The sequence below is a fragment of the Oxyura jamaicensis genome, chromosome 4 (assembly GCF_011077185.1).
Source record: "Oxyura jamaicensis isolate SHBP4307 breed ruddy duck chromosome 4, BPBGC_Ojam_1.0, whole genome shotgun sequence".
NCBI classification, from domain to species: Eukaryota; Metazoa; Chordata; class Aves; order Anseriformes; family Anatidae; genus Oxyura; species Oxyura jamaicensis.
The window spans coordinates 37,683,047-37,708,521 of NC_048896.1; the positions used below are offsets into that span (position 1 = coordinate 37,683,047).

The 25,475-nt window shown below is 35.5% G+C and overlaps 1 protein-coding gene and 1 long non-coding RNA gene across 14 annotated transcripts; one reads left to right on the plus strand and one right to left on the minus strand.

Moving 5' to 3' along the window:
- LOC118166357 (coagulation factor XI-like) lies at window positions 1–15,636 on the plus strand. 13 transcript variants are annotated; one of them, XM_035325211.1, is made up of 15 exons: window positions 1–40; window positions 176–223; window positions 2,773–2,935; window positions 3,637–3,743; window positions 4,726–4,885; window positions 5,459–5,568; window positions 7,946–8,105; window positions 8,679–8,788; window positions 8,877–9,036; window positions 9,164–9,279; window positions 9,649–9,823; window positions 11,748–11,923; window positions 12,221–12,316; window positions 13,636–13,775; window positions 15,303–15,636. In XM_035325211.1, exons 1-15 carry the CDS (start codon window positions 16–18, stop codon window positions 15,456–15,458), a joined length of 1,902 nt encoding a protein of 633 aa, XP_035181102.1. In that variant the 5' UTR covers window positions 1–15; the 3' UTR covers window positions 15,459–15,636. The 13 variants fall into 13 exon arrangements, 10 of the variants coding, with proteins under 10 accessions (XP_035181102.1, XP_035181110.1, XP_035181108.1 ...); XM_035325210.1 differs by lacking the exons at window positions 1–40; window positions 176–223 and adding exons at window positions 246–819; window positions 14,342–14,473 and having other exon boundaries at window positions 15,303–15,436; XM_035325209.1 differs by lacking the exons at window positions 1–40; window positions 176–223 and adding an exon at window positions 250–819.
- Window positions 15,637–16,100: 464 nt separating this feature from the next.
- On the minus strand, window positions 16,101–25,405 carry LOC118166359. The gene is made up of 2 exons (XR_004750466.1): window positions 24,602–25,405; window positions 16,101–17,550 (listed from the first exon to the last, which is right to left on the minus strand). It is a non-coding gene; the product is annotated as an uncharacterized LOC118166359 (long non-coding RNA).
- Window positions 25,406–25,475: the final 70 nt, after the last annotated feature.

Genomic DNA, 25,475 nt, shown 5'->3' on the forward strand with positions numbered 1-25,475 from the left:
TGCAGTGCTGGTTATATGCACTCTGAAAATTCAGCCCAAGGTCAGTAGCAATATTGACAGAATGAGCACCCATTCAAAGTTCAACATTAAAGAGAAGTTAGTATTGCAGGCACAGTAATATTTAACACAAACTGTTTTTTTTTTGTTTTTTTGTTTTTTTTTTTTTTTTTTCCAGTGGAACATAAACCTTATCTGTTCATCCAGAGACCTACTGTATATTCAGGTATGTAACAACTGCAGTTGATATTCATTGAAAGGTTTTCATAACAACAACGCAGTGTATATTGATCTATTTGTGGATTATATTGTGTGGCTGATTTGAGTCTTTCTCAGCTTACATTTAGCATGTAAAAAAAAGAATATAGAAATAAATTTAAAATTCCTATAACATGTGCCAGAAGTGATAAGTGTGAGTTATTTGTTTATTGTGTTGATAATAATATCCATTTAACTACCAGGAAAGAGTCAGGATTAATGATATTCTGATGGAATATTGCTCTCGGTCTAAGCAAGGATAAATATGCTGATGTGAAACAAAGCAGAAATTCTCCAAGCACTTACAAGCTTTATTGCTTCTTGCAGCCATAAGTAAAGGACAAAACCTTTGTTGCTCTTGTGTGTGACTGCATTTATGCCGTAACTGCATATAATTTTGAATCAATAGCATAACATTACACATGATATGCATTGGGGTACTTTATAAAGCTAAATATGTACCATCTATTAAAAATATCCTAAGAATAATTTTGTGTTTTTTTAGGATGATTTGGATTTATCAGACTTTTTATTTCATTTTCTTACTTGCTTCAGTTTACAGTGGTAAGTCAATATAAAATTCCTCAGACAGGTACACGGAGTAATGTAGCTCATCTGGAAGGGGAGATTAAAAATAGTAATATTTAAATGGCCTAAACATTTGAAAGGGGAGTGAGTAGAGCTACAGAGCAGCGTGATTTTGGTGGGGGGACACACAGTTGTAAGTGCAGCCTGGTCCTGAGAGAGTGGGGTTGCACTCGGTTAATTTTGGGTAACTCATGGAGGATGGAAGTTTTTAATTAATTTTTCCATCCCTGTGATAGAGATTGAAGTTTCTAATGTGCATTGCTGACATTTTTCTTCCAACCCTTCCACTGCTTTCACCTTGCCCATCACACCTGGGACCATGCTACAGGCAGTTTTCTGTCAGACCAGGGCTCTATCCAGCTCTTCTCTGTGAAACCAATATGTGTTGTGCACCCAACAGCAAAGCTAACAAGGTGGACAGCCACTTAGAAAGGGAGCTGCTTCCTTCCTGCACAAATTAGTACCCTGTAAAGCTGGCAGTGATTTGTGTTGGTGCTGGGGTGCATGATGACTGTGTGTTTTTCAATGTGTTAATGATTTACTTTGGTTAGCAAAAGTCAAACTACAAAAATTGCTTTGTGCTTCCCTGAAGTTCCCTGTGCTGATAAATTATAACTAAGGCCTAACACAGGTTTACATTCAGTAATGTAATAGCTGTTTTCTCAGAGGACAATGGAGTAATGCAGCTTTTTAGCAAAATCTCTGACAAATGTACTATTATTTCAGAAATATTTTACCCGGATTAAAATCTCAGTAGAACTGAAATCTTGGAACATTTCTGAGGCTCAGGAAATAAATATCTTTATTAAGCTAAGGTATTCAGAGCTGGCGTAGTTTTATGTGGTATTAAAAGTCAAACATAATATTAAATTACATGATTTTTTTTTATTTTTTAGGGCGTACTAGTTTACATTAAAATAGATGGTAAATAAGATCCAAAATGTCTGATACAACAGATAATTGCAATAGTCTTTTCATTTTACTTCATAAATAATTTAAAGTTATCTAAGTAATAGAAAATGCTTTTCTATACGTGGCAAAGTTGGGCAAAGACATCCTATAAGAATAATAATAAATACCAGTTTTTAAAGAAAGATCATAAAAATATCTACACCTGAAAATTCTGGATATTTATTTATTATTATTCTGGATATTTTAACAAGGAAATCTGAAAAAATTCCTTAATTTGGAAAGATGGGAAGGGGTTGCCACTTAGGTACTTTCATCCCAGTCACATGGCTGTGCAGCATGAGTGGATTTTATTAGAGAATTTAATATGGGATTGATGAATTCCTGAAGATCTGAGTTTATTTGTATTCTAGGAAATTCTTGAGATACTGCTTCTGGATCAGTACTTTTGTTATTGTTGTTGTTAAGAAGCAAGTCAGATTGGGTTCGAGGCAGATTGTAAGGAAACAGGAAGTTTCTAAAACACTGAGACATCGAAGCTAAACACAGTGGCACTGGCTGTGAATCTGGCCTCAGAGCATCACTCAGCAATAGGACAATCTTCACATACAAGTTTCTAACTCTCTTAGGTCTCTGTACATCTTCCTAGCTTTCCTTTTAATGGTTCTCTACACTGGGCTCCCTTGGAAGATGCTTCTGCTGCTCCTGAGATCTGCCACGAGTGGCACTTACCTCGTGGCTGGCCCTGCTGCAAGGGCTTCTGTCACTGCTGAAGCTGTCCTGCTCCAGCAGGGGTGTGGGGTAAGGGGGAAGACAGAGAGACCCCAGAGAGTTTTATTTCTACCAGGTTGGAAAGCAAGGATGAGACTTTCAGAGGAATGGTTCTACTTGCCCCCCTTGCCCTCGTCTTCTGCCAAGGGAGTCAAAAGCATGGTCAATGTCAAGAAGGGGCAGTGGCTCCTGATTAACTGGCCATACTCCTATCTCTAATAATTTACATATTTTGTTATTCCATATCAGAATGTGTGACTCAGATCTATGAAAATACATACTTCCAAGGAGGAGATCTCTCCACAGTTTTCACACCAAGTGCCAATTACTGTCAAGTAGTGTGTACTTACCATCCTACCTGTCTGCTCTTCACATACTTGCCAGTGACATGGACTAAAGATCCTGCAAAGAGGTAAAATGCTTGTATTCTTGTGGCTTTTGCTGGTGTCCTGTGATAATGTTAGGAGCTCAGTGACATTTTCACAGAACACAGGCATGCAGAGAAGGCTACAGGGTTGCCAAGGAAGACAATGCCATGCATCTTTAAAAATGATAATCTAGAAGAGTATTTGCTGAACTTTGAAAGATTAAATTTGGCAACAGCTAATCTCTCACACTCACGTACCAACCTTTCCAAGAAAATAGCACCAACAGCGTACTCCTTCCTCTGTGCCACGTATTTATTGCTGAGGGACAATGTGACCAATTTTATGACTCCAGTGATCCCTTCTATTGCACCCCTCTCCATCTTTCCTCTTTAGAATATTTTTCTCTTGCCTGAGTGTCAATAGCCTGAGATGAGGCTGCCTTCCCTCTTTGTGACCAGTGTGTTTCTTTCCTCCTAACCCAGTTAAAAGTGGTGGAGCAGGGCTGTGCTTCTTGCTTGAAGGAGACCTTTTGGAGCTTCCACATATACCACATATTGTCATCTGCCACCAAGCGTGCTAGTGCCAACAGAGCAGCTGCAGTTCTACCCTGTCTTTCTTTAAATTGCATTTATTTTCTTAATTTTCATGTTGAGGAACAACAATCAGCCTGCATTTCACCTGGGAAAATTTTAGGAGGGACTGTGTTATACTGCAAAACTGTGAATTGCTGCATTTTAAAACACAGGTTTTCCTGCTACTTAAAAGACAGTGATACTGAAATGTTGCCAAAAGTGGATATGGAAGGAGCTGTTTCTGGACATTCTTTAAAACAATGTAACATCAAAATTAGTGGTAAGATATAGCTATTCACATGTATGAATTTTATCATGTAGCAGATAGTTTAGAAATTTAGCATTTCGAAAACAGGAACTGAGTTAGGAAGCAGCCAAGCAGTGACTTCTATGTCTTTTGCTTTATCTCTTTCATACACAACTTAAAAATCTTCCACTGTTTTCAACTATGCACTGCTAAGGCTCCACAGGAAAGGGAAGCGGGAGCTCCTGTTGTCACGGTTTCATTTGCTAGAGGCAGATATGTAACTGATACCTCCAGTTGTAAAGATCAATTTAAAGAGCTAAATGGGTCCTACTTGATGCAAGTTGGCCATTGCAGCTTATTGATAGATCAGTTGTGTTTGCTTCTGACTGGAACATACCTTTCAGAGCATTCAGGACTTTTAAAAAGCCTTTTCGTGCCCCATCCTGTTTAAAAACCCCACCAGAGTTTGGCTTACTCATGTGTTCTGTGAAGAGAACCTACTGACCCGGAGGTGAAACCTGCATTCTGTGGGGGCAAAAGCTATGTCGAACTCCATGGTCAAAATTCTTCCTTTATGCAGCTTAAATTGAATCTTTTGGCTCAAATGGGAGATGGCTGTTGCTTATGAGGATATATTTGGAGTTTTGAACTGTCATATAAATTTGGAAATAGAAAAGTATGTGTTTTAGTATTAATCCTGAGTTCTTGCATGTTTAACTTCATCATGATCTTGGTGTAGGTAGAGGCAGTGTCAAAGTCTGTCAGTTTTTCCTCTGCCATGTGGTGCTCTGTTATGCTTACACTTCTGATTTTGTTACTAGAAGCATATATGAAGTGTGATGTAGCTGAAGTGAGCACAGGAAGTGACATTAGGATTACAAGGGCTTTGCCATATGAACTGCTATCATTTGGGCTTTTGGACTATATTTCTGGGAAAAAGAGAGAGAGAGAGAGAGAGAGAGAGAGAGAGAGTAGAAGAATGCTTTCAGAACTTTGTCTCTTTCTTTTTCCACAGCTTGCAGCCCAGATGTCCACAAAGGTCTGGATATGGAAGGGGAAAATTATGATGTTACTGTGGCTGAGAACTATCAACAGTGTCAAAAAAGATGCACGAATGATGACCACTGTCATTTTTTTACATATGCCTCAAAAACATTTCACAATGCAAGCTTTCGGTAAATACAGGTTTGATCCCTTTTCTTGGTCAGTGCTGTGCTTTAGTCCACAAAATGTCAACAACAATGTCAGAGTAGTGTAGGGTGAATTTATTCAAGGAAATATATTTTTTCCTTTGACTGCTAATCCTTGTAATGTTTAACCAAACTTACAGGTAGGAAAATATCTGCAGTAAGTTAGCTTTCATCTGTCCATTGGTGAGAAAGACAAACTTGATTATCATAGCACTAAAAAAAAATATATCCCTGGAGATATTCAAATGCAAACTGTATTAGTAGGTGTGCAGCATTATTGCTCAGTTAAATCTTGCTCTGCTTATTGCTTATTGAAAGCAGCAGCATCAGTGCAAGCAGAGACATTCTTTCATTTAGTACTTGGACTATTTTTGAGCTGTTATCCTGCCCAGTTTTACAAGTTAAACATTGTTCAGTTGGATCTGTTCCTCATTTAGGGTTTTTATAGATACTGGAGGTTGCTCTGGCTCATGATAGGAATTATGGAACCAGAAGATTGATGTAGACTAAGGAAGATGATCTGTTGTCTTACTTCTTTCTTTATTCTTTATCACTCAGTGAAAAATGCTTCTTGAAACATACCAGGTTAGGAACTCCAACCAGCATAAGGGTGCTTGATGAGGTTGTGTCTGGATTCTCCTTAAAGCCATGTCAGCTTTCTGAAATAGGTAACTAAAAATCTCTGTTGATTCAGTTTAGATTCAAGTGTTATAGATATTGAGGTGCAGTCTATCTCTGACATGATCAATATTTAATTTCATAAAAGAATTACAATGTTAACTTATTCTTGGAGTTAGAGTTAGTACTCTCAGGCACAAAAGAGTTTTTAAATATATATATATTTTTCCATTTTACTATTGTGCGTTGCAAAAACTGTTGTCTGCTTTGGAGATTGAAGAATTCTTTCACTAGATTAGCCTGATGAAACTGCATTTTGTCTTTGCATCATAGATACAAAAATGAAAGATAAAATCTCATCAAAGTCAAGGAACAAGAGGAATATAAATCTTTCTAAATTCTGTTGGTATACCGTGTATGTGCTTAGAAGTTTTTAATGAAGATTTGCAGTTTTCTGATACAACTGCCTAATATGAAGGAACACTGCGTTCTGCAGGTGGTTTTGATGAAAGCAGTGTTTGTGCTATTTTTTGTAATCATTACTCAGGCAAAATTCTTAGGAGTACAAGATCAGACTGTATGAATTGTCTTCTTATTCTTAATCAAAACATCTTCGGTTCATTTTGTTTGTTTTCATTCTACCTCCACCTTATCCTACTGCCTGGTATATTCCCTTCTGAACAATGATGACATTATATTTCCATGTAGCCTTATTTTAGTTCACAGTTAATGTAGTTTTCCCATACAAATCACTTTTTATATTTCCTAGACTCGCTGAATCTTTCTTTCTATATCAACATGTTTTATTCAGAAGTGTGAAGAATATAAAAGGAAGAAAAAGGTTTGTAAAGAGAAGAAAATTTGGCTATTCTCTCTCTCTCTCTAAGAAAGGATGGAAGGAAGATTATTTTAAAAATTGCTCCATTAAGAGAAACTAGGGAGATAGATTCATTGTTAGAAGAAAAATCACAGTACTCTGGAGGGTCCTGCTGATAGGCTTTGAGAAGAATCAGAGGACTGTAGCATATGGACAAACCATATGATATTAAGATAAAGTCATCAGACACTTGAGACTTCATCAAGGATATTTATGGTTTATGACAGTGGTAACATGACATTAATGATCTATCATAAATGAAATCAGAATTTCTGAATGCATGTGAAGTTCAGCCTCGTTTCTACCTGTCTTTTCTTGCTTTTTCTGTCTTGCAAGAAAGGCAAGAGGAAGGGAGAGAGAAGAAATAAATCATGAGATCATAGAAGCCTAGACAGTACTGTTGGATAACAAGGTCATCTAAAGAGGTCATTTGTCCTAAACCAAGACAGATCAATTCTACCTGTTCAGATAGAGGTTTGTCAAATATATTTGTAAATTTCAGTGTCATCTTCTGTCTTGTGTTGTAAAGATCTGAAATGGATTTACTTGAATATTTGTTCTACCTTTTCGTTACCTTTTAGGCTGACTAATCCTACATTGTTTATGTTCCAGCTTCATCATTTTAAATACAGATGCTGTACTTCCCGTTTCAAAGCGTTGGGAATCACAGCTATCCTCTGTGAATACTAAAAACTAAATTCTACCAAGAAACTTTGAGATTCATTCAATCAGATTCTAAGAACATTGAAATCATCAGTATTATGGGATTTCTCTATTTCCTGTTCTGCCATGTCCTCTTCCCTCTGCTCAGTAATGCTAATGTTGTTGACCATCTAACTGCAGTTTTTTCCATGAAGAGAGAGGCAGTTCTTAAGTTTTTCTTGTGTCCTCTGTCATTAACTTTACTTCTTCCCTGACCAGAATCCCAGCTCCTTTCCTAATGCTAATTGTTTGGAACTGAATAAATGCTTTGAGAATTTGTTCCTTGCTGCTTGGCCTTTCATTTTGTGCCTTTGCCTTTCTGATTTTGTCCTTATGCACTCATGCTGTTACTTGTCCATAGTAATTTGTCTTACATTCTGCCTTTTGCAAATTGCTTTCTTTGAGGCCATTGAAGGTTCATGGGTTTGTGTCCCTAAAATCCATATTTCTACTTTGAATATCATTTCCTCAAAAAGCTATTTGCTCTCCTGAACAGGGGGTCTTACCTAGAAATTATAAGAATTTATTAACTCTTATTTTCTACTCTCTTTTTTTTTGTGTGTGTGTGTGTGTGTTGTAGTTTTGTGTGTTTCTATTGTATAATTAATGTCCTGTGTTTTTAATGTACTTTTTTTTTTATTAATCAAATGATCAGGAGTCACATTAAGATATGCCTCTTGCTTTTACTGCTTTTTTTTTTTTTGTTGTTCTTTCTCTCTTCTTTTCATTTTATCAGTCACAAAGGAGGGAAAATGTGAATAAAAATACAAACGAATGATCTATAAACCTTAATATTCTGATGACAGAAAATCATTGGAATTGTGATACTCTGTTCTTCTTTTATGCAGATTGTAAAATGGACCTTTTTGAACATCAAGAATTTTCAGGAATGAATGTTACAAGTTTTTTCACTCCTGATACCTCCGTCTGCCAAACTATTTGTACTTATTTTCCAAACTGCCTGTTCTTTACGTTTTTCACCAAGGAATGGCAAATAGCATCCCAAAGGTGAATACGAGAACTTTTAATTCTCTAAGTAAATATTAAAAACAATCACCACTACAACAACAACAAGAAAACAAGAACAAAACCATGAAAAAAACAACAACAAAAAACAGCCTTTTATAACCAACATTTTATTATATTTATGGAAATTCTTGTTAAGGGGTTACTTTCAGTAAAACACAGCTTTTTAATGCATTGTATTCATACATTTATAGTTTCCTGTCAGCATTTCATTTGTTGTGACCGGTGATCTTGTACTATAGCTGCATATCTGGGATTGCTTTAATGACTTAAAGCTGAGCTTTATGAAATTGTAAAGAGGCATCTGGTTTCCTATCAATATTAAGTCATTTACTCGAAAAGATGTTGGATGAAATTAACAGTTTTGAAAGTGTTTCTTTTTACAGATTGAAATTCCTACTTTCGTATCCAGTAGTGAGAGGAATTAAAAAACTACAGTCAACAGAAATCAGAGATGGAAAGCACATTTAAGAAAGAACCATCCCTTACCTCAACCTAAAATATCAATTTTAAAATGTGAGATCAGATTCAGTTTTTTTTTTTTTTTCATTTCAGAAATCTTTGCCTTCTGATGACCTCAACAAGTGGAACACCAGAGGCACTTACGCTACGAGAAAATGCAATATCGGGCTTTGGTCTCCTAAATTGCAGAAGATACTTTCCTGGTAAATAATAAATTGCATTAAGAATATGAATTTTGAATTAATGAAATTAATAGACCTATTGATGCTTGGAACACACTCATTTTTACAGCCTGCAATTCTCGCACTTATGTGCATATGAATTTTTTGGGAGATGAACTCAATGTCACTTATACAAATGGACACAAAGCCTGTCAGCAGGTTTGCACGGACATGATCCGCTGCCAATTTTTTACCTATTTTCCCCTCCAAGATTCATGTAACAAGGAAAGGTAAGATACATTTAAAAAAATGTTTAAAGATTTCTGAAAGAATCCTTCCACAAACTTCGGAAGGGATATAATGTATGTGTTCTGTGTAAGAAGTACAAACTGAATCTTTGCATTAATTTATTGTAAGAAAGTGTGAGTGTCATCTAAGAATGTCCTCAAATGGATCTCCAGTGGAAATACAACATGGACCAGGAAGGATCTCTGGATACTCACTAAGATTATGTAAAAAAAAAGCCAGTACTGGTAAGTAAAGCTTTCATTTAAGAGAGACATTGTTTAACTGATTTTTGTGCAGAAAGCCTAAGCCTCCATATTTTATTTTTCTTTCTGAAAATTGGTTGAATTGAAATGTTAATGAGACACCTTGTGAAGTTAAAGAGCGTTCTGAAAAAGTGAGGTATGCCCGGCCTGCACACTGTAAACACAGACAGTGGCATTGTGAACTTGCTTAAATTGGACTTTATGATCAAAAATTGTAAAGGGATTAGAATGTCTTATGTATCACCTTCGCAGAAGATCAGTCCCTATTCTCAGGTCAGCAATAGTTTTATCTTCATTTTTCATGGACAAGTGAAAATTATCCTTAAGCACAGTTTCCAATTATTTCTGTAGTATGCATGCAGCATTCTGCAAGAACTATTAGGATAGTTGGAGGGACAGACTCTTCCCCTGGTGAATGGCCATGGCAAGTAAGCTTGCATGTGAAATTGTTTCGGCGGAGACATCACTGTGGGGGCTCTATCATCAGTAACCAGTGGATTCTAACAGCTGCTCACTGTTTCATGAGGTGAGTCCTAAATGTAAATTCAAAAATGAAAATTTCATTCAGAACATGAGATAAATTGAGATCCACCTTTCAGAAAAATAAATCTGCATGACAAAAATGACTAGAATAGAATAAAGTATTTTGATGTAACCAAAAGATGAACTTTTAAGGTAGACAATTCATATTCTTAACATAATTGGTACACCACACTTCACCCTTCATAACATAGTGTTGTGCTACTAATGCTAAATTGTTTTAATGCATCTAGGAGATGGAACTGTAAACAGACACCAGATACCTACAGTAACACAGACATTTTCATGCTTTATAAACATTTTCTTACTGTAATGTCATATCACCAAGGAAAATCTGTTGTTAAGTATTCCATTTCACATACTTAAAATAATAATCTCAGAGATTTCTCTGTGGCACATAGGGAATAGTGCAAATCTGATACCTTCAGCAGCAGGGTGTTCAGCAAAGGCCGGGACACACTTTAACCTCTAGGGGTCCACTTATGTTGCTTCTAGTAGAAGAGCTACCTTTCTCTGAAGCATCCAAATCCTAATTGTGCTGGTTTTGGTAGATTTTCTCTTTTCTGTTTTTATCAATCAGTCAATTAACATTGATTTTAGTAGAGATTTCACCTGTAAGGAAAATATTTAGAGCATTGAATACTTAAAGGATGAAGGCTAATTTGCACAGAGACATACTGTATGTGTTGTTCGTGACCACAAAATTGCCATCACATTTGGGTCATGAAACCACTTGTGTTGTGAAGAGCTGATTTAATCACCATTTCCCTTGTTAGATGTTCACCACCTGTAAAGCAGGTTATCCTGTCATTTACAGAGTGAAAGTTGTAAGCCTGGCTGTATACTGATTCTGTGTGATGGGAAAGAAGGCACAGGTAACAGATAAAATGCTTCAAATAAGAGAGCATTGGCCTAGCAACATGGGCTGAAATCAGGCACTTTTGCTCAAGCAGTGTCATACTTTAACCTTTCTTATTCCAGCATTTAGTGATGTTGCTAACATTTGGTTTCCAGTAACAGACGTTATAAAAGTGGTTAAGTGCCCTAAAGACTCTGAAAAACACTGTATGTAGAATATCATTCTCTACCTGCTATCGAATGTTGTAGAAGCTACCAGTACTATAAAAGACAAGGGGAAAAGTTACATTTTAAAATTAAAAATATAGAGTGTGTTCATTAGAAGCTATTAAATCTAGCTGATATTTAACAATAAATACATGAAATCTTCAAAATTTTTGAAAAATTAATTTAAGACAGGTTTTTCATTTTGTTCAAAGCATGTACCAAAATTTTTATGTTGCCTTAGTGAGAGAATATCACAATGAAATACCCATTAAATGTACTCAAAGTAAAGTTGAAGTCATAAAGATTAACTGGAACTTTTCATATAGGTCTATGGTACTACATTTTCTAATCTCTATTTACATTCATTGCAGTGTCTGAATAGACTCTACTTGAATTTGTATTTACAATCCTATTTTGGTTACTACAAAAGCTGTTGTACTGGAATGAATGAAAGAATCTCATTTACTTCTTCAGGGCTGGCATTAAGCCCTTGAAGGTAAAAATAGCAAGAGAATAAGAAAAGAGAAAATGAAAGAAGGCAAAAGGGGAAGGAGTGTGAAAAAGGATCAGGACACTGAAATTCTGAGCATAAAAGAGAGGGGAGACTGATGTGGGGATGAAAACATAACTAGAAAGTGGAACAAAAGAAATGAGAAATGGAAGAAATGGAAGTGGAAGACAAACCTCTTTTAGGTTTGAGAGTGTGAAAATACAAATGGGAAGAGTGACCTCAGTGCTGTTCACTTTATACTTGGGAGGAACAGAGGATGTTGGCACTTGCACACAAACTCTGAATAAGTGTAAATCTTTGTGACACGGACTGACTGTTTGCCTTTTTCCCTCAGTCGTCAGAATCCCAACATTTGGCGTGTTTATGCTGGTATTTTAAAACAATCAGAAATAAAAGAGGATACACCTTTCTTCAAAGTGGAAGAGATTATTATTCACCCTCAGTATACATATGAACAGACTGGATATGACATTGCTTTACTGAAACTTGATAAGCCTATGAATTTTACTGGTATGTAGTGTATTTCAGAGGTATTCTGAAAATGTGCAGGATGATATAGGCTGGTTTTGGTGTGGCAGTTCATGAAAACTGGGATGGTTTCCCTTAATTACTGGGTTTTATGGAGAATCTCATTCTGTTGGAGTTGAAAAGAAAATGTACGGTTTTATTCACATGACTGGGGAGGTATCTACTATAAGGTACAAAGCATAGTACGTAGGCTATCTTCAGGGGCTATGTAGATGCCATAAAACCTTAATATTGTAGCTGACTCTCCTAGCCAAACTAATATCTTAAATTATATTTTAGATCTTCAACTACCTATTTGCCTGCCATCGAAAGAAGAAGCTAACATGCTTTATACTGACTGTTGGGTAATTGGATGGGGTTACAGAAAGGAAAGAGGTACAGATAAATATTTAAAGTGTGCTCTTTTATTTGAAAAATTCATTGTGTTTAAATGAACAAACAAACAAAACCATACCTCCCAAAGTACCCTCTTGGGTCTTGAAACCCGGAATTGTGATCACAAGCTATACAAAGAACATGCATTTGCTCATGGCTTTGTTTATATGAATCCATAACAGTCACCAGAGTCAACGAACATGAATATAACTACTCCTATAGTTTGATTCTCTACATTGTGTTCTCCGGCTTTCCTGTGGTGGGTAGATGAGCACTGCAAGTTAGTTAGTTTTGCATCACATTTTATGCTTACAAAGACACTTCAAGTTATGAGGTGAGATAGAGATAATAGTATAAAACAATAATAGAGATAATTCACATATTGAGATATAGGTAATAGATTTAATGGTGAATTGTGTGATCTTGAATTACAGTCTGCACATAACTCGTGTGCTTTTTTTGATGTGATTTTATTCATATGACTTCACTTCAACAATCAGAGATAGAAGTATGTTACTTTTATGATTCTGAAGGTTGTTTATGGACAATGACAATGACCTTTGTGTTTTGATAGTATTTGATAGTAGATATGGTTTAGCTACTCTGACCTTACCTGGAGGTTGGCCAAATAGCTGTTAGTTATCAAAATCACTAATTCAATATATAGATAAACCTACTTAAACTGAGTTCCCTCTTTTCCACACCTTCCTGTTTGAGAGTTAGATTTCAATGTGAAACTGGGAAAAAAAAAAAAAAAAAAAAAAAAAAAGGCAGATACTGTCTGGGCTAATTTCTTCTGTAAAAACAGGCTGCTCTCAAATACTTTTATTTGCTCTACATGGAAATTCCTTCATCCTGTAGACTATTAGGATATGGAGCAGCACAGATTTGGAAATTGGGAGGTATTACAATCTTATTGTATTGCAACTCTATTGTAATACATTACTAAGAAATAATTATCAATAGTACAAAGCAATGTCTTTAATAGGAATACAGGCTCCAAGAGTCAAAGTTCTGAAAAAGATACTCGCATAGAGATTCACAGCAAATCACACAAGAGTTTTGAACCTTTCCTGGTTGTAAGTCATAATCAGGTAACATGGTGTTTAAAAAACATTCCAAAACCAAACAAAACCAGACAGTCAACATTGTTTACTAACACACACACACACACAAAGGGAAAATCATCATGACTGTACAATTGCATACTAAAAACAATTGACCTCTGACTTTGCAATGTCACTGTATGGAGTTTTCTAGAGTTTAACTTTTAATTGCTAGAACTGGACACTTGTCTGATCATGTCACCTATTGCATAGGTCTTGTAGAAGATATTCTTCAGAAAGTTACTGTTCCTCTAATGTCAAAAGAGGAATGCCAGGCAAGATACCGGAAGCGCAGAATAGATGACAATGTGATCTGTGCTGGCTATGACGAAGGTGGAAGGGATGCTTGCAAGGTAATGGGAAGAAGTCATATATGGTCACGTATTCCAAACATATGTTCAAGTATATAACTGAATACCATAATAACATGTTTAATTTTATAACAATAATATATTTATAAATAGAGCAGTTTAACATACCATTTTTGCTTGCTGAAAGCACTGATAATCATGGAGAACGCTTCTTATGTGACATCGAAATCCTCAGGGATAGACTTTATGTGGCTCCAGATAAAAAAAAATCTGAGTGTATATGTACACATAGAGAGACACACGCACTCCTTCTCTAGTGTCTCCTACAAAGGGAAAAAAGTTAACTTCCCACTTTGTGTTTCAAGTTAAGTATTGAGGCAAAATTAATTAATTTGCTAAGAATTATATCACTTTTCATTAAAAAATAAAAATGGTGAAGAACAAATAAAGGGGAGAATAAAGTACAAATTCTCACTCTCATCCAATTAGGGAACAATACAGTATTCCTTTAAAGTATGGGAAATCCATAGAGAGCAAGTATAATATTTCAAAACATTTCTCCACTAACACAGATTTCCTATGTGATGTTTTTATTTCTTGATACGAAGCTTATTTTAAAGCATGCACTATCCATAATCATCCAGAAGGGAGGGTGCTGGAAAAGGGAATGGAAGGCTAAAGACAGCTTGAACAGACTGGTCTGTTCATTATAAGAACTGAAAATGTCACAGCAGTGTGAGGGCAGTGAGCCAAATTCTCTGCTTGAGAGTAAACTCATGCAATTTTATTAACTTAAATATTTTGAGTTAATTATAATAAAATAAATATTGTCTGATTAGTAAGATATATTTTCAATTTAAACATTTTAACAGTTGTGTTCTATATTTATGCACTGTTGTTATTATCAGTATTGAGTATTCAGGAATAACAATTCTTGGATCTGGAAAGTGATTTTTCCTTAATGACAGTTAATCTTTCTTTATGTGATACAGCATAACAGAACATGGAGGTGATGTTATAAGAAAATAACACACTTGTCGTCGTCCCAACAGTTCATAACAGCTACTCTAAAGAACCCAGTGTTCAGAAAGATCAATTTGAAATAGGAAAAGAAAACAAATGTGTTTTATCCCAGGGAGGACAGAGTCAGTCAAACAATATAACACATACAGAACTGAGATTTACATACCCAAAACAAAGTTATAAGAAAAAGCATTGGCAAATTTACTATTTTTCTCATTTGTTGATGTAGTCTTTGTTGGGTGTTAAATCAGTGAATGTAGATAAATCAAAAACAAACAAATGAACAAAGCCCCAACAGTTCTGAACTTTAAAGGAAAGTGGAAATAATTTGCAATGATTGGAAAGTATTTAGAAGTAATTCTACTAGATAAACAGAAAAACATCAACATTCTCTGAACCAGCTATAAGTGAAAGTAATTGAACTCTAGGCAGTTATGCTGGTGTTAACACTGAATTATACTGATATTTATCAAGGTTTTCTTTGAAAGAGAAGTACTGATGAGAGCTGTTCCTTGTGTACTCTTGTCTTTTTCTCTTGTGATACAGGGAGACTCGGGAGGACCACTGTCATGCAAGCATGAGGAGGTGTGGTATCTCGTGGGCATCACCAGCTGGGGTGAAGGGTGTGCTCGCCCCAGGCAGCCGGGTGTCTATACAAAAGTTGTTGACTATTTAGACTGGATTCTAGAAAAAACTACATAGTGTGAGTGTAATCTATGGGCTCGAAGTGATGTCATGGAATAACAACTCCAGGGGCAACGTGATGACGTGTATTAACGTTTTTTAAATGGTGTTTCCTGTTAGCTTGAAACATAAAAGACTTGATTAAAGAAATAGAAAAGCAAGAATAAAGGAACTTTACAGTTACTAAATAAAAATAAATAAATAAAAAAACAGCAGTAAAAATAAACTCTTTGGTCATTGATTTGGCTGAAAAAAAAGAATAGACCTGAACCATTAATTTCTTTTGTCCTTGATAGCATATATTCTGTGGGACTTGCTCAGTGAGGCCAGGGTTGTACAGTTAAATTCATTAATTGCGGGAACTTCTGCTCTTATGCAAAAATAACTTACATTAAAGTTGATTAAGATAAATTATTAAAAGGCAAGGAAAATCTGACCTGGCATTACTAATCAAAAGGTTCAGTGATAACTGAAGAAACTTACTTGGTTACAGAATGCTTTTCTTTGTTTCGCCTTAAAAGCATCAAGACAGTTCTCTCCTCTTCCTTTTTCTCCTTTTTCTTTCATTTTTAAAATTATTTTTAGTAAAGTATCAAATATGTTTCATGGCCCAAATTAACACTAATATGAAAAACAACAGTCAAAAATTATTATTATTATTATTGTAAGAAGCAGTATTTCACACTGGATCATAAAAAAGGTACATTTTTCTTTTGCTTTTGTCTTTGGTGAACTTCATGACCTTGTTTTCTAATCATATACATTACCTTATTTGCTGAAAATACATTGTAAATCTCTATTCATGATTGCCACACAACCACAGTGAGTGTGTTGTGGAGGTCACCAGCAGCAGAGTCTTTAGGAATATATGATGTTATGAAATTCAGAATGTTAAATTAATGGAAAAATAGTCATCAAGCTGCTGTAAATGAGTTCAGCATTTCATTTTTTTTTATGTTTTATTTGCAGCTAACACTGAACAAAAATGAAAACGGGTACAAAAAATTGTACCTAACTGTACAAAGAGCCCCTGCGGTCAGAATGCTTCCTGGGACAAGTAGTGCCACAGCTGTATTCAAAAGGTGTTGGGATTTTTTTTGTTGTTGTTCATTTTTAAAACATACACATTCAAAGCAGGGATGATAACAATCTAGATATAACAAGAGGCTAGAGGGAATGGTGGTGCTGCAGGCACATCTAGGGAAAGAAGAATGTTCCCTTCCCTTCTCCTCATAGTGGACTCCCAGGGACATGGTCTTGAATCATCAGTGGTGCACAGTGCTGGAGGCCTCCTGCTTTGGGAGTCCCCATGCTGGCTGCAGGTATTCAGGGGGCCAAAAGACAAAGTCTGGCAAGCAGTGGGAGAAACAGATCAAGGGGGAGAGAGAGAAGGCATTTGTCAACATGCAGAAGTAGAATGGGAGATAAAGGTGGGGGCTAAAATTGTCTTCATTCTCTTTTTAATCCAAGCCTGGTTTGAAAGGTCAGCAATCCTCAGACATGCTGTCAAAAACTCAGAGACTTAAATAAGGGACTGAGAATGAGCAGGAAAAAAATAGAAAGCATATTGCGGCCAAAACAAACAAACAAAAGACCAACCACATTTCTGGCATTCAAATGTGGTTCTGTCCTCATGGGGAAGCAGTGAAAACTGCTAGAAAAGATCTGCAGAAGAAACAAAGGAAATGCTTCAGTGTGCAAACAGAGACTGGAACTCTCAATTAAAGATCCATCGGGAGACCATCTGAAATCCTCATCTGCAAATACTTGAGCTAAATTTGTTTTTGCTAAAGAGTACATGCAATGTCAAACTGATAACCTTTACTGCTTTCTTATAATGATGTTGTCATCAGCTTCTTTTCCAAATGTGCACAAAATGCAAGTCTGTTTTTTTTTTGCCTTTTTTTTTCTTTTTTTTTTCTTTCTTTCTTTTTTTTTTTTTTCTTTCATTTTGCTTTGTTTGTTTGTTTTCTGCTGTGAGATTTTCCAGTTATTGGAGTAATGAAAAGGAATAGCACTAGCTGTGCTCTGCAGTGCTCTGGAGCTCCATATTTTGTTTCTTAGAGATGGACCTCATGACAGCAAATTGCCAAAGGAAACTTAGCTCTTCCTGTCGAAGGGATAAGGGGTCTCAGTGGCAGCAGGTATACTTCATGGCTAGCTTTTGACCAGATAAAATATCTTATTGTAATATATTTTAATCTAGAGCAGATATTCCTCAATGAAATATTGCATCAGTTTTCTGTTCATTCACAGCAAATTCCTGATAGCTAAAAGTAAGTAACAGGGACAGATTTTATGTGGAGAATGAGTAAGTTTGTGATAGCTATATGTAGTCCTTATGACTTCATTTAAGAGGAACTTCGTAAGGTAACATGTGACCTTTCTGTGCATTTATTTATTCACCAGTGTAATATGTAATTAAATGAAACTTTATACTCATAGAAATGTATCAGTGTTAATAAGTGCTATCTTAATTAGGCTTTCTGATATCAATAGGTAGCTTGCCATAAATGAGAGGCAGTTCATCACCTTTATTTCATCTCCCTTCTCCACTTCTCCTCTCCCTCCTAAGGGAAAAACAAAAACAAAACAAAACAAAAACCAACCAACCAACCAAAAACCACCACAAAACCTCTGTCAGTCTCATTAAAGAAAAAAATGGCCTTCTACTTTAAATCTGCCCCTGTTTATGCACTTCAGTTACTTTAGTTGTTATTTAAATCAATGGTGAGTGTCACTTGCAGAGTCTTATATTCAGCTATTTAGTTATAGTGAAAATCAATACAGATTGGCAGAAATCTTGCAGGGGGCAAGCACCACTGATGATGTGCTGAATGGCAGCATTAGTCTGCCCTGAGACTGTAAAAATAAGGTCCCTCATTCTAGAAATTTATAGTCTCATTCAGGCACAGATGAAAAACTTGATACAAGCAGAGACAGTCTGGAGGGCAATTTGTTCATTGTAAAACAAGGCAGGCTGCAGAGCTGCTAAAGTGGACTCTTCAGCTTGTAATAGCCTTCTTTGTCATCGTTTTAATAAGATTGTAAACCAGACAAAACTAGTTTCCCATTAAACTGGTGTTGCATTGTGTTTTCAGTCATTGCTTTTACTTTGCCTTATGTCTGAGACTGAAACATGTCTTGGAAGTGACCTGAGCTTCTCAGAAGAAGACATGATGCCTCTCATTGCTTCTGCCCAGAGAAATAAAACATTCTTAATGGTGAAGATGTACAGAGACTGACAAGATCTGTGCTTCCACAGAAGGGCAAAAGGGAATAATTTGTTATAAGCTTTTAGTATAAGCTTTATTTATTTTGTGAAAAAGGATTATTTGGCTGTGCTGGAAAATGCATCTCAGGTGCTGAAAACTAAGGAACCGAAAAGAATGAATGTAATTCATGGCAGCGGTCTCTATAGTAGGAAAACTCACTCAGTTAAATTAAAAGGTAGATTCTTATTCCCTGCCTAATTTCCAGTGTGCATGGAGTTTTCTTCAGAAAATTATTGCTAGATCATATAATTTGTGAGATATCTGCATTATAACATATTAAAATGCTTTTCCACGTCAAATAGAGGGCAACATTAATTTTGCTCTTTGAACAATAATAGCAGACATGAAATATTGACTATTCCTAGTCGAGCATTTTCTGGAGTAGTAAATTATTAATTTTTCCTGTGTTTTTTGTATTGTAAATTGTTATAGATACTTATAGATATATTATAGATATTTACATGTCTATTATAGTTATTGAGAACTATTGTATGGTATAATGAATTGTTTAGTAAGAGTTGTGCAGTGAAGATGTTAAACTTGTTTTGCATCTTCTTACCTTTTTTTTTTAATTTGTACAGTATTCTATAAAAGAGCAGGAACTAGTCTTGAGAAATTAACAAGCAAAATAAGAATCAACGCAACACATATGTGCTCATACTGGGAACCTGAAACAGAAAACGTGATGGAGCACCTAGATATCCCTTCCTGCTCCTCATGGCCATACCTCAGGACTTAAAGATTAATGAGATACAGTGCAGAAATGTGCTTAATTAATGCTTAATTAGTGCTGGACTAATGTGCAGAAATGATCTTGAGATGGTGAAGTGCAGTGGCTTCCCATGGAGGACAGAGAGAGGATCTGTCTGTTTTGGCAGATATCTTGAAGCCATAAAGCTGTGGCCGACCATGGAATGTAGCTACTTTTCTGAACTTTTTTTTTTTTTTTTTTTTTTGTGAGAAATGTAGTGAACAGTGAATCAATCTTGTACAAAGTGCATATCGGATGAGTTTACATAGGCCAAAACTTTAGATTTTAGAGAGAACAAAACTTTAAGATGGGCAGAATGGGATGGATGGTGGGAACAACTGAAACAACTATAAATATGAAAAAGAAATTAAATAAAGTAAGAGGATGTATACCTCTTTCCAGTAAAGGTATCCTGCATATCTACAGAAAGATTAGTATGGCTCTGAGCAAGCTTCTGTTTTCTTCACAGCATGTTCAGCTAAAATTTCAGGGAAAAAATGTTTTGATGTATTCTAAAACGTTTCAAGGCTTTTGTCACTAGGTGGCACTTTTGCTCTATTTTTTTTTTTTTTTTTTTTTAATGTTCAATCACCGTGGTGAAAAAAAGAACTTGGTTTAGTATATCTTTTATCAGAGTAGGTTCAATAGATCTAAAAAATATATTTTAATTCATATATCTACAGCTGAGAAATAATAGTAAATGATTAAATTAGCATCTTCATTTGCAGATCTCAGAGAGTTCACAGTCAGGGGATATGTTTAGCTCCACTTTTTCATGTAGCACAGGGAGATTAAGAGACAGTAGCAAATGAAGACTGACAAAATCAAGCTCAGGGAGGGCTGTTTGCCCACAATTCCCTACCTATGGAACTCTATGCTATTTCATATTCTAATAAATATTCATCAAAACCATTGAAAGACACTGGAAAGTTGCTGAGCATTTTGTCTCAGTCTTGGAGGGTTTGACTCAAAGCCAGATTGGGCACAGTGCAGTTATCTGCAAGAGTTACTGCAAGAGAATGAAGCAGGTGGTAGGGGACAGTCAAGGGTATAATGGAACTTCCCTCACTGGAAACATTTAGGGCTAGGTTGCAAGTGGCCCTGTCTTCTCGAGGGAAGATGGACTGGATAATCTTTCTTCTGGCTGCTGGTGCTGATCAACATCAGCAATACAAGATCATGGGTTTGTTGTTTTCTGCAATATACATTATATTTTGAACTTGAAATATCATAATCAGATTTATTTTGTTCTATTTTCTATCCTGTTCCTGTGTTATAGCTGGTTCAGTCCTTCCATTCTGCTGCAAGTACTAGAAATTTGTATGATGAACTTACTTTAGTTTCCTGGGGTTGTGTTTGTTTAGAAAGCTCAAGTCCAATTAAAAACATAATAGTAATAATAATAATAAAAGATAAGATGACAAAATAGACTAATATAAAAGCATAAATTTAGTTGCACTTGGCCGGTAAGTGTGTTTTTTGTGGCAGTGCAGGGTCTCACCACTCATGGTCTTGGTGCGAGCTGGCTCCAGCTTGGTTTAACAGCTGGGCAGAGGGCAGTGAATGAGCCCTAAAAGGTGGTAAAGAACCTAGGGAACCACTGCACAATTAATATATATATATATATATTTTCTGTAGCATTTATTAAGCTTTTATGTGTTAATTGTGGATCATTAAACTGTTAAAACACTAGCTGGGCTAGCAATAAATTTTGAACGCCTGTGTGGTGTGTTCCCTTTTATCCATAACAAGGACTTCAGTGTGACATTATTAAATGTAGGTTCACTTTGGTTACAGATCCCTGCAAGGAAAAAGTAGAAAACAATCCCAAGGTGGTAGCAGAACTTCAGTTTGGAGTATTGTCAGCCACTGATTGAAAACAAGAAATAGAATCCTTTTGAAACTCTTTTAATTGCTTCTGAGCTCGTATATTATTACATAATACAATGGAAACACATCTCATTTTGTTTCCAGGTGCTACATAATGAAAAAACATTGGTAAAATAAATAACTCATAGTGTCCTCATAAATGTGGCTGATACTTACATAAAAAACAATACTTTTTTTTTTTTTTTTAAGAATATTCTATTTTTGATATTTCTTTTAGAGCTGCAGCTGCAGATTCATAGGAGTGGGTAGGAAGGTCACCTTTATACATAAAAAGTACATTTTTCTGTCTCTTGTGGTTGCAGGAAAAAAAGCTGAAAAACATGACCTATGGCCATCCTACAAGCTTACAAGCTACCATTAGTATTTGTAAGCAGTTTTTCTGAAAAAAAAATCCTCCTGATATTAAAGCTTTTTTCATTATTTCAAGTGATCTGACTCACAGCTGTCACATGTGTGGCACTGGCAGTAATATGAAACCTTCAGACAAGATGAAGGGTAAATCTGTTGAACTAAAAATATAGGCCAAATGTTCCACCAGGACTTAAATTCATCAAATCTGACCTGAACTTCTTGCATTCCCTTTTATCTATCAAACAGAATTCTTAACATGATTTAAGTAATCGACACTGGTTTCTCAAACATAAATGTGCACTGCTGAAATGCTCCAAAATTGTATCAGCCTCAATAGATGGCTCAATGGCCACAGATGATATGCCAAGATTTGGTGTTACTTTTCCATTCCAGAAATGATCTTTCTGCATCAACATTATCCAGACCTAGAGACAAAGAGGTAGGGTAATATTACAATTAAAACTGGGATTTGAAAGAGCTGGCTATTTGGAGCACATCACTTATTCTTTCTTTGCTTCAAGACTATCACTTGTGATGCCCCTCTGTACTTCTCTGATCTGGCCTGCCTGTGGGGGGAATCTGTGAAGTAAATCATAGTAATAATAATGTTATATAATTAAGAAATTATAGAAATGTTTTTGGCTGCTGTTTCTGTGCTCTCGTTGATGGAGAGAATTCCAGCTGCAGTATTTCATGGGTGCACTTACAACATTGTGATGACCATCTAAAATACTTTAGGGCAGACGAGATTAGAGAGAGAAAACTCATGTTTCTTAAATGCAACAAGGGATACCCATGGTGGGATGACTCATGCGTGCCTGGTAAGCAAGACACATTTTTCAATGAATTTCTTTAACAACCTTATCACTTAAAGTTATTTGTCTTATGAAAACAGCCTATTTACTGGTGTATGCTTTGATGCAATGCAAAATGTTGCTTTATTACAAATCTAGCACAAGCCATTGTGGATTTATTCAACCAAAAATCTATAATATGCCCTGTGAATTTTATGAAAATGATTTAGTATGCTTTTAAGAATGTGCTGCCTGAGTAGTACTACAGTATAGCCAGCCATTATGAATGGACTAAGCTTAACTGTTGGACTGGTCCTCATATGTGAGATATTCCCCCATCTCTGGTGAATTAAAAACTCTAGACATGGACCTGACTTGGATACTACATGAGCATAGCTCATTTTACTAACTATCTCTTTCATTCTTGTTTCGTTCATCTCTTGTTACAATACTGCAACGCATTTTAAGGAGGCCAGCTGGATGGGCAGTGCAGGGTGTTAATGAAGTAAGAGTGATGTTTCAGGTAGAGATACAATTATATTTCCATAAGCTAGACTGCAGGAACAAAAGAAAAAAATAACATTTCTAGAACATCATATAATAAGTGATTCTACAGTGGAATGAATTATTTCTGTGTAGGAAAGTGACAGATGAATATACAGGTTAAATGAATAGGTTTTTCGTATGCGTGTGTTGTTTTCTTTGTCAGAAAGTAAAAAAGTGGTCTGTATATTTATTGTTTAGCAAATAAGAACATAAGTAGACTATCTATTAAAATCAGCTGTTGGCAGTTTACTGAAGCATAATGCTGAAATGGAATGTGGACTTGCATTTCAGATGATAAAATCAGTTTTATAGATCATAGGTTTGCCATTCTGTACAGTGTTGTATATGCATCTTCTCTGTAATATGCAGTCATTGGGTATTTTTGACTGGTTGGGATTATTCTGTATCCATTCTGTTAACATTTATTGTATGAAATGTTCCCCATGAATCAAAGGCTTTTCAAAGCATGGTAGACAGCAAAATGGATCATGGAAATTTGTAAAAAGAATGCATTGTCCTGCCAGTTTTATAACAACTACAGACCAATTTTGCTTTGAAAGAATATCTGTTAAATTTATAAGCATATGAGAAATAATAATAATTAAATTCTCTAAGTAAACAATAAGTATCCAGAGAGATGTTAGTCTAATTAATGTACTTGATAACCCTTTCAGATGTAGCACTGGAAGAGCTTTTGCCCTTGTGTTCTGCAATTGTGCTAGCAAGGCAGAAAATAAACATAAAACAAAGTGAATTTTCTGAGTGCAAAAATTTAGTTTTATTGTTATTTCACCCCAGTTTTATTTCAAGAAGTTTTAATTCTTAAAGTCACTAGACAAATTAAAACATTGAAAAAAAACTATTTTTTGACTAAATTATTTTTGAAAGTTTTGATGGCATTCATTAATTTATCTTGATTGAATGCAGATCAATTTCTACAAAAACTCTATTTTTAAACAAAAAGAAACTGGAAAGCTCTGATTCATAGATGCCAAAAATAATTTTAAAAAACTTTCACTGTTTTTTTTTTTTTTTTTGGCTGGGGCAAATTGATAAATTAGACACTCCCACTCCTGTTAAAAATAAATAAATAAATAAATAAAATAAAAGAAGCACCTGGCCGTGCATTTTCCAATGCAGAAAATATTAGACATTTGGAAAATGTCATCCAAATCTTGTTTTGAATCCACCTTGGCAAATTTCCATTTTTACTCAGATGTTTATTTTTCTGATTGTATCCATAGGTCTCAAGTGAACACATCTGTCATACATGTGATCACGCTAAAGGGTAACAGGAAACCCTGAATTTTCAATCACAATATGGCTGTTATAAACACCATAAGTTTGTGAATGCTGATTATTATGATTATTGATATTAATTATCATAATTATTACTGTCCATTTTCTTAAATAAAGTATTCAGTTGGAACTGGCTTCCAAAGTACATCCTCTGCTCAGTAATGGACGTATAGTGTACATACGTGCCTGCCCATCACTGGCTGTGGGCCTCTCACTCTTTGGTTATCTCACAGCCTGCTAGAGAACAGCTCTCACCTGAGGCACAGAAGACAGAAGGTGCAGACAGTGATGCTATTGACAGCTGACTTCTGGCAAAAGAAAAAACAGAAAGCACATCTGGGTAACGTATGTGGAAAGTCAGATTCTCTGTGTCTCTGTGTTTATTATTTTTACTTCATAAACAGGATTCTTAAGCCACAGCAGTCTCTGATAAACTTGCCCTTCACACTATTCAGTTTTAAGAACACAAGTTAACCAAATTAAATAATATTTCAATCTTCTATGCTTTTATTTATCATCACTTTTACCCTTAGCACCATCACCCTCACCTCAATGACCATTTTTTGTGTTATCAGAAATGTTTATATCAGAAAGGTAAAGTTGATTTTTCCCTACCATATGAGTTTACAAAGAAAGTAAACAGTGTACTGACAATCTTTGTGCAAGAAGATTAAATGCTTTGGGAATAATTATTTGTTAAAGATAAAATGTGAAGTTGGAAGACCTCTGGTATCAGGGAAGGAGTTAGAAGAAACTGGAGCTAAGCAGTACAGATAGAAGGACTGGCCATTTCACTTCAATTTTAAAATATAGAAAAGATTAAAATTTATGACTCAAGGGAAGATTGATGAAAGAGCTTACACAAAAAAAATACTAATGAGAAAGAGAAAGGGGATAGACAGAGAGCTTAATATACTTTGGCAGTTGAAGCATGCAAATGTCTAATAATTCAAGCAAGAGAAGAAAACAAAGTAATGCTGACTTTTGGACTTTTAATTATTCCATAAATATGAGAAAAAGCAATACTTTAAAATGAGAGGAAACACAAAGTTCTGGTTCTGTCCATCATTGCTGGTAGTATAAATAAATATGTAATTGAAATAAAATAAAACAGTATTCATACAGTTTA

Bases quoted from the DNA above. Each gene is read 5' to 3' on its own strand.
- LOC118166357 (XM_035325209.1), top strand. From the start codon at position 678: ATGATATGCATTGGGGTACTTTATAAAGCTAAATATGTACCATCTATT. The intron at 9,824-11,747 runs GTGAGTCCTAAA...TTTTTCCCTCAG, and splicing joins GCTGCTCACTGTTTCATGAG to TCGTCAGAATCCCAACATTT. The intron at 13,776-15,302 runs GTAATGGGAAGA...CTTGTGATACAG, and splicing joins GTGGAAGGGATGCTTGCAAG to GGAGACTCGGGAGGACCACT.